This window comes from Clytia hemisphaerica, unplaced genomic scaffold, assembly GCF_902728285.1.
Source record: "Clytia hemisphaerica strain Z4C2 unplaced genomic scaffold, Clytia hemisphaerica genome assembly, whole genome shotgun sequence".
NCBI classification, from domain to species: Eukaryota; Metazoa; Cnidaria; class Hydrozoa; order Leptothecata; family Clytiidae; genus Clytia; species Clytia hemisphaerica.
In genome coordinates, this window is record NW_027103247.1 from 1,461,509 (window position 1) to 1,471,271 (window position 9,763).

The 9,763-nt window shown below is 34.9% G+C and overlaps 1 protein-coding gene across 1 annotated transcript; it reads right to left on the reverse strand.

Annotated features, from left to right (window-relative positions):
• Positions 1 to 3,858: 3,858 nt before the first annotated feature.
• LOC136821579 (putative malate dehydrogenase 1B) lies at positions 3,859 to 5,557 on the reverse strand. Its single transcript, XM_067077831.1, has one exon. It carries the CDS (start codon positions 5,470 to 5,472, stop codon positions 3,943 to 3,945), a length of 1,530 nt encoding a protein of 509 aa, XP_066933932.1. The 5' UTR covers positions 5,473 to 5,557; the 3' UTR covers positions 3,859 to 3,942.
• Between the last annotated feature and the right edge of the window lie 4,206 nt (positions 5,558 to 9,763).

Here is a 9,763-nt window from a genome sequence, read left to right on the forward strand (position 1 = left end):
AAGAATCAGAGACCTTTTCATAAATTACGTCACGAACATCACTTGCCTCGTTTTGAAATTATTACCATGGTGATTACTCCCAGCAGGAGAATTTTATTAAAACGAATTCCTATTCATAAAAGAATCATTTAATGTCTCAAGGAACATAATCACCATGATAATTGTTTGAATACGAGGCAAGCGATGTTCGTAGCGTAATTTATGAAAAGGCCTATTTTGTACTATTTAAGACTCTCTCAATTTTAGTCAATTTTTCAATTTCTTTTCCGGGGGGGCCAAAATGTCCTATCTCAACTGTTCTAGAATTCTTTAATTCCACAGATGAGGTACCTTCTAGAAGCCCTAATTTTTGTGTATTCTATGTGAAAAACACGAAATCAAGCTTCTTGGCAGCCAAGGTTATCTGGCACCCAGATGGTGAAATTTTCATCCGACACACTAAAGCACTGAAGATTGGGAAAATTTTCAACATCTGGAAGGATTAGATTACGGAATTTTGCAAGGATTTTGCAGCGGGAGGTCTGGTAAACCAGCCCTCGTTTTCGGGGATTGACGGGTCCACCCGAAATATTTTTAGCTTACACTTAAGGGTAGCTGAACCCGACTGGGGATGCGGAACATCATTCCTCTCCGATGGAAAATTGGCCCGCTCCATTAGAGCTTTAGCGTGGGCGGCCGCCAATCCGCCATCGGAATATCAGATAATAGCCAAGGATAAAAAAATTTTTCTTCAGTACAAATACAAACCCATTGATTCGCTCACGCAAAATCTGGTCGAATAATCCAGTGGTGAGTCATGAAAAGCCTTGCTCTGCTCAATGTGGATTTTCGGTAAAAATATCAGATTTTTTCGACTAGGATCAAAATGTAATTTTACAAAACTCACTTTTTAAACTACGGCGACAAGTCCCCGTTGGTACCGTCAAGTTCAGTCTCCCACCCCGTAGCCCGGGAGCCTGAGAGTACTTTCATTCATTGAGTTTAATATGGCCCTTTTCGCGGAAGTAAATGTATTTAAAAATTCTAGGAATGGCATTCGCGAAAGTTTATGCTCGCGAAAAATTCTTGACAAAATAGAAAATCTGTAAAACTTCAAACATTGAATAAAATGTAACTTTTTATGGTACTTTTTTGCCTGCTAAAAGACTAATAAGTCAAAAAAACAAATGTTTCAAGCCAATCCAAGAAGTATTTGTCCCTCTAAGCCGTTTTTTCATGTGAAAATTCTCAATTTTACGTCTTGAAAGTAAATGTCGTGAATTTCGCGATTTTTCGTCCTCGCGAAAGTTTCTGCTCGCGAAAGTTTGTACGCCTAAAGTAATCATCACTGAAATCCCTAGAACGCCATATAAACCTCTAGAAGGCTAAGTAATCTAAATTATATATAATGAGCATTAGGAGAAACTTACACTTTGGTGCATGTCCACAGTGTCTCGCCAATACAAATCCAATCTTTTCTATTGCAGATTAACTCATTTTTTATGTCTAAGAAAAAGAACGATTAAAGTATTACTCTTAGGTTCCAAATAAACGGGGGGGAGGTGATAGTTTTCGGTTTTTATACCGGGTGTCCCAGAAAAAAATTCCCCCTCATTGAAATGGATTTTCTCGAATTCTTTCAACTGTTAAAGAATCAATCACTTTGCATAGGAAAGAGAAAGGATAAACTTAAATTTTGAGGGGTCTGTTATGTTTATATCCACTTATTTTGTTATAATCCGTCCAAATATTCTAATAACATTTACCTTCTTTACAAATAAAATTAACAAAATATGCAACGGTGCTCATCAAAACTCGTTACAGAATTTAAAATTATGGTAAAACTATTCCCATGTAGAATAATATTTTTGGAAAAGCTGAAAAAAGTCTTGGAAATCTCCAAGAGAGGTTTTGATGTTTTGTGCTATGTGAGAAAACTTTTGAAAAAATAGATCACCATTCCTCGACTAGTTGCTCAAAGAACTTGGGTTAGCATTGAGTTTGCTTGTGTTAGAAATGTTCACGACGTGTAAATAAGATGGAAAAACTGTTGGTAAAATATAAATAAGAAAAAAAAAAGAATAAAATTGTGTTTTTGTCATTTTGTCTTATTTATGGCTTGCTTGCTGTTTTTAACGGTTAGTGTAAAACGCAGGTCACAGGTCGCAGGTCACAGGTCGCAGGTCACAGGTCAAGAAAGTGCAGACCGGAAAAAAAATAAGATCATAACATATACATAACATAACATCAATACGTAACGCATTAAATTACAAACAAGTAATACATGCTATTTAGATATTATAAAATGACAATTGAATAGAATAACAACCTATTTTGACATAGTGACACTTACTTACAAAAATAATGACAAAATCATAAAATATGATACCTAGCAAAACAAAAAAACGAAAAATATTTATAATACAGAATGTGATGTAGATAGTGTGAATGGATATAAAACGGCACCAATCAGAAGCTTGTGAGGTCCCTAAGAGAGTGGTTTTAGAAGGATGAAACTAATTAATTATTCAATTGTCATTTTAATGACTTAATGACAATTTTTGACAAAAATATTGACAGAACTACAAAATATCATGTCTTACAAGAGAAAAACACCAAAAATATTCAGCATGCCGAATGTGATGATAACAATATGGCTGGATATAAAATTGCACCAATCAGAAGCTCGTGAGTTCTCTGAGAAGGTAGTTTTAGAGCGATTTGTTTTATTATATGTAACCATCATATAACATTACAAACATTACAATATGTAATATACCTGTTATACGTATAATATGGTTTCAAATATTTTCTGGTCTGCGTTATACACGGCGCAAACCGCGAAAGATCGATAAAAGCACATGGTTAAATTTTGATGTTTGAAATGGTTTTATATGGATGAAATTGCTTAAGAATTATGTTTTTGATAAACCTTAGTGTTTTCCAAACATTTTCCTCTGAATTGACATTGATTAGAGTTAACCTGTCATCACTGACCTGTGACCTGTGACCTGCGACCTGTGACCTGTGACCTGCGTTTTACACTAACCGTGTTTTTAATGATTTTTTGAACTTTTGACGTTTAAAAAAAAGTCAGTTTTTTTTTAAATAACTTTGGAACTACTTTTTCGAATTTAATTTATGATAACTCAATATTCAAGTTAGAGCATCCTCTATATAATGAAAAAAAAAGAATGAACAAAAAAATCCTGAAGCTCACAATATCTCGAAAAACCTGTATACTTTTTTTTGGTGCACCCGGTAGATCAAAAGTTTTGATCTAACATCACTTTTCAAATATGTCGAAAAAAAATATATCATTATATTTAATGAATAATCAAGCTGGGCGTGAACATTTTGATTAATTGATAAACGAATGTACAATAATAAGATAATAATAATACAATAGTACGATAGTACAATAATAAAAAGTTAACTTTGCATAACCCAAATCACAGCCCAAGGGGAGCTTTAATAGCCCAAAAATTAACATTTCGTAAATTTCTCTCAAAATGTTATACCCATACACAAAGATGAGGCCAAACATACAAATAAGACTTTTGTATCCCACAACAAAAATAGAAACTGCTAAAAATTTTCAGAAAAAAAAACATTTTAATTGTTCATTATACTGATAAAAAGAAAATCAACATATTTCTAGAAAATTAATTTCCAACAAAGGGTCGGTGACATAGGATTATACTTCGCTGATCTAATTAAAGAGTTAAATTAACATACAATGAGAAAATTGAATATAAACACGTGCTGAAAGTCTGGCTGAGTATGAAAATAAAAACATCAGAACATATTAAGCTAGATTTTACTGAAGTTCATACTTGTGAATCTTTTAATGAAATTGTAAATCTTTTGAGTTTGGTGGTTTTCATTTGGACCTTTATAATTTGATTCAAATTCATTTAAGGCTTATAATAATACCTAGCAACTAAGAAAATGATATATATTTCATTCCTCTTGGGTAGGTTCTGTTGTTGGATTTTTTGTGTCTGTATCTGTCGGAATATTTTCAGTTCCATTTTCTGTTAAGTTTTCCGGATTATCAGGCACAGCTTTAGCTCGCTTATTTGCTCTTGATTCTTTTCTTTTTAAAACTGATGGATCTACCAAAGCAATGGCATCATCACAATAATCTTGAAGCTCCTCAGCCGTTCTTTTGATATTCTCTGCTATTATTTGATCACATGTTATTTTGGTTTGAATCGTTAAGCCATCCTTGGTGTACTTCACAGGGAAAGAATAAATGAGCCCGTCAGGAATGCCAAATGAACCATCAGAAATAACACCAAGGGAATAAATTTCATTTTTTTTATCAGCCTGAGAAAGTAAATCTTGCAATTGAGAGATAAAAGCAGCTGTAAATGATAATTTGTGTGATGTTAAATGTAATTTTTCATCGTTCAGTTTTTCAGGGAGGTCGTTATCTAAAAACTTCTTGTTATATATTATTTCACTGATCGAATGTGAAAACTTGTTGATGTGCGGTGCCCAGATTGCACCATTGTATCCTTGTGCTGTCGCAATGCTATAATCGGTAATGTATTCCTTAGAGCTGCCCCATAGAATCAAGTTTTTCACGCCAGCAGAATTCACATCTAAAACCTTTGCAACTGCAGATTTTCCAATGTTCTCTTCAAACCGAGTCATAGCCATCAAATTTTTCCTTTGGATACCATTTAAAAAATAGTGAATAATGTTTGAACAAATTATAGCATTTTCCCCGATTACTAACACTTTAGTTGTATTGTTTAAACACTTTTTTAGGTTGGATGCAATTTTTTGTAGTTGAGATACAGCACTTCGATCCATCTCCTTGGTTGTATTTAAAATGACAATAAAATCTGCATTTTGAAAAGAATCTTTCAAGACAGAGGTTGCTGTTATTTCTCGTACTTCAAGCTCTGCACAATCTTGAAGCTCCATGACTAAACCATTAATTTTCTCTTGTACATTTTCACTGTTGTCGTTGTAATGTAGAGAGATTGAAACCTCCTGTTTTTCTCCGAAAATATCCTGTCTTATCATCAGTGGCAATGCATGGTATGCAACATCAGTGTCAGCACTCGTAATAGCAATCTTAAAGGGATTAATTGCTGCGTTGAGTTGTTCTGTTTCTTCTTCATTTTGTTCTTTTGTTGTCTTATTTTCACCCGAGATTATATTCAAGTCTGGTGTTGGATTCTTGCAAGTAATTCCATAATAACCTTTTGCATATTCTAGAAAATCATTACAGCTTCCAAGAAGTGTACCTTTCCCTCCTCTATTGATCAGTTCTCTCCATATCATTGGTGATTGACCAGAGTAATTCCAACCTTTTTCTGAACATGTGGACTTTACCCATTCTTTCCATTCGGATGGACTCAAAACAATTTTGTGTACGTTGAAATTAGGAAGCTTGAGAGTTAATTCATCTGCAAGAAGCTCTGCTCTGGCATAAAATGGACAGTCAGATTTGCCTGCAATAACAAATTTCGCCATGGTTTTTTCCAGCACAAAGACAACCTCTTCCCCACCACTGACCACAGCTCCTTGGCGCTATGTTTGAATATTTTGATTATTTTGTATCCATGGGATTTTAATGCTGACTCTGCTAAACAGTTATCGCCCCTTTTTTAGAATTACGTCACATTGGCACACGGGCGCATGTACATGTGTAGAGTCCACAGATATCTAAGCCCGAAGGTCTAGATTTGCAACTTTAAGCTTTCTCCAGCAAAAAAAAGTGAAGCAAAAATTTGACTTTTTAAATTTCGTGCCGATGGATAGGATCTAGCATTTTAATTGTTTTCGGAGCGCGAGATCAAAAAATGTAGGCGGCAAACGCTATTTCACATCTCTCAAACCGGTGAAATTGCATATTTTAGTCACGTGACTCTGGTAGGAAATCCTTCCAAAGATGAGCTTCACTTTTTGATAAAAGCCGCAAATCTAGCCCTTCGGGCTTTACAGATATCTGTGGTAGAGGCCCATGTTGCGGGCGGACTTTTTCCTAGAGGGCGCTACACCAAATGTAGAAATTCCCAATCTCGTTCCCTGCGCATTATCAGCTTTTTGATGCTTACTGATAGCGCTAGATAATATTCCCTGGCGTCAATCAGTAACGTAAATAAAGCCTGGGATACACGGGGACGAGGTTGAGAAATTCCTTATTAAGTTTCAGAGACACCCCTAAAAATATCTCTAAATATGGTGGTTGGTGTGATGGCGTGAGCGATTACTCCAGCCACTACCCTGGGTACCCAGGCCAGAGGCCAAGTTTTCTCTTCATAAATCATAGCATACGATTCAATATTTGTTGGGGCCCCCGACTCGAGCTGTGATACTCACACGGTATCCAGCCACCACCAGAGCACCTTGCGGGGAGGGGGCGGGTACTTTGGCTTACTAACAGCGTCAGGACTTCGAAGAAAGTCTGTTATTCTACTTTTCTCAAGTCTTTTATCTACGGTATATCATACAATAGAATGGCGCAAAATCATTGTCGGCTTTTCAAAACTTCAACTTAAAAGTCTCGAAGATGATGAGTAACAGCTTACCTTAGGGAGTGGTCAGAAAGTATCTACTAGGGGGGGTGGAGGATTCTAGGGGGGGTTCCAAAATTTTTTCGAGGGTTTAGGGGGGGGGGTTCAAATTTTTTTTGAGGGTTTAGGGGGGGTTCCAAATCTTTTGGGCAACTCAAGAGAAAATGTAGGAGGTCTAATATCATAGTTTTACGTTTCAAGATTTCAAAAATTTTTCCGCATGACGGCCGACAACTCAGAATTTATTTTATTTGATATATGTACATGTCATACTAACATTATTTGGGCATCATTGCCTTGCCCTTTTGGTTTGTAGCATTCAGCTAAATGAGGGAAGTAGATTAGTGGCTTTCACAGCTCATCAGAGTGGTTTGAAAAAGTACTTTTTAGAAAGAAATTTGTCAAAACAAAGTGTCTTTTAGCTAAAATGGTGGTGAAAAACATCGACATTTTCTCCCTTCGGCGCAAACCATGGTTGTGCCTCCTTAGTCTCTACTAATATCTTATAAATTATATACACAGAGCTTTGACAGACCCTGGAAAACCTGAAAATATAGGTTTATAGGGAAATTTCAAACTCAGAGAATTTTATTTTTCAGACTCCTTTTAACAACAGAATAGCTTGTATTTTAGGGTCTCGAGTACCTGATCTTCAAAATTTTCTCCCTTCGGGGCCAACCATGGTGGCCCCTCAGGATATTTTGAGTAATTGAGTAATGCCTCTGTAATATAGGGACATTATGTATCAGGGAAAATAAGCCGTAATTTTCTCCCAAAACTTTGGGAAACTCAGAGAAAATAACTCGTTGATTCTTATTTTAACCCTGAACTATTCCTATAGGAGATCTACCGGGTGTCCCAGAAAAAAATTCTGCTCTTTGAATTGAATTTTCTCGAGTTCTATGAACTTTTAAAAGATCAATCTTTTTGCATTCGAAAGAGGAAAGATAAACTTAAATTTTGAGGGGTCATTTATCAAATTTGGTCAATTAGATCAAAAATTATGCTGAAATGAATAAAAATTTCACATTTTGAAAAGGCTCAAAAACGTTGAAAATCGACCTATCAAATTTTATAACCGAATTATTACTTTTTTGCAGGAATAAAGAGTTTAAAGTGGACATGAAAACAAAAAATGCTTGAAATAATTCTCTAAAAGACTAAAAATTTTCAGTTGGGTCATTTCAAATTATTTTCTATTGAATTCAGCTTCAAGTTTTGGCTTAAGGACCCCTAAAGTCAAAAGTAGCGCTGATTTCATCAGTGTAGCTATTGAAGTCAAATATCGGTTGGAATTATAAAATTTTTCAGTTTTTTCAGATAAATTTCTTTGTTTCACTTAAAATCTTACTTCGTTTTTCATAAAAAGAGACTTCCATTAGGTTTTTATTGCTTCATCAATGAAAATCATGCTCCTTGCAATTATGCTTCTATAACAATTTGATAGGTCGAATTTCAACGTTTTTGAGCCTTTTCAAAATGTGAAATTTTTATTTATTTCAGCATAATCTTTGATCTAATTGACCAAATTTGATAAATAGCCCCTCAAAATTTAAGTTTATCTTTCCTCTTTCGAATGCAAAAGGATTGATCTTTTAAAAGTTCATAGAACTCGAGAAAATTAACTTGAAAGAGCGGAACTTTTTTCTGGGACACCCGGTACCATTTTGATTGACGTTTACACCACGGGTTTTTTTCTTTTGTTTACTTCAGAGAAATTCCGTCGTAACCATGGAAATCGACGGAAAAAATCCCGTGGTGTAAACGTCAATCAAAATGGTAGATCTCCTGAAGGACTATACTCAACTTTACAGGGCTAAACTATCTCCCTTACCTAATTTTGACATAAAAAACTGTCATACAAACAAATAATACTCTTTGTACCGAATCTGTATGAATTCTTTTTTTGCGTAAAAAATTTTCTAGTGGGGGGGGGGTGCGAAAAAATATTGGGCCTTATGAGGGGGGGTTCGAAATTTTTTTCCAGGCTAGGGGAGGGGGTGCGAAAGTATTTTGGGATTTTTCAAAATATCCTCCACTCCCCCCTAGTAGATACTTTCTGACCACTCCCTTAGTAAATGATTGCAATTCTTCACTCCATTGTTTGTAAAATGTTGATAAAATATATTGTAAACTTATAAACAAAATTGAGATTGGGAATTCTTTTGTGAATAACGAGTAATGTTCAAGCTCTATTTAATCCTTTTAGCTAAAAGTAATTGAAAGAAATAAAATTGTGACGGATTTTTTAAACCGAATTTGAAATACAGTCAACGAAGCTCACTAGAGTTGAAAAGTAGAGTTTTAACACGAGACTTTAGACTTAGAAACCTTAGGGTCTCAGGATTTAAAAGCTCAAATTTGCTCTATTAAGGCTTGGAATATACACGCTTTTTTTCATAAGAATACACTTAATAAGAATGTCCATCTGTGTCCATGATGAAAATGGCCAAAAAATTAAGAATATGCTTAGGAATATCACCATCATGGAATTTTACTACTCAAGCTAAGAATACCCTTTTTAGAGCATTTTCGATCATAAATTGTCAATTACCCCCAAGCAAGGCTCACTCCTTTCACAAAAATGCTATTTCATGCTTGAGACGTATGTACTAAATGTCAAATCTAGTCTAAATGAGGATCCTAACCTAAGAATGCTGTAGGAATATTTTATTATGATTTTCCCAAAAAAGTTAAGAATATCCATGATGAAATAGATTTACACCATTCTTATAAAAAGAAAAGCGTGTAGCCTAGAAGCCACCGAACCCCTCTAAAATCGAAATATTCAATGAAAGAAAGTGGAAGTGCTAAAATTCTCAATTCTCACCCGAACTTTAAATTCTGAAAAATGTTGAAATACACTAAAATGTCAATATATTTTGACGATAATTGAAGTCGTTTTTATGTTCATACTTTAGGCAAATAAATTTGCCCTAGTCAAAGAATTTTTTGGTTTGATTTTAAGATATTAAACCTAACACAGTGAATATAGAACACCCTGAGTAGAAATAACTTACCAATTTCGGATTAATTTTTATTTCACCGTAATCGTCTACCAAGGAGCTCTTCCAGAAAATGTCCGTACATGAGGGGAGGTGGAGGATATAGTGTCAGGAGGGAGTGAAAAATCTACAAAATTTGCCTTATCTGGAGAGTAAACTTGCTCTGCTTGAGGGTAATTTTGAATGTTTATCCCTTTACTTGGTGTAGTGCGATGTAGCAACTAGATAGTGTATCTAAGGGGT

Excerpts from the sequence above, each read along its gene's own strand:
- LOC136821579 (XM_067077831.1), bottom strand. The coding sequence starts at position 5,472 with ATGGCGAAATTTGTTATTGCAGGCAAATCTGACTGTCCATTTTATGCC.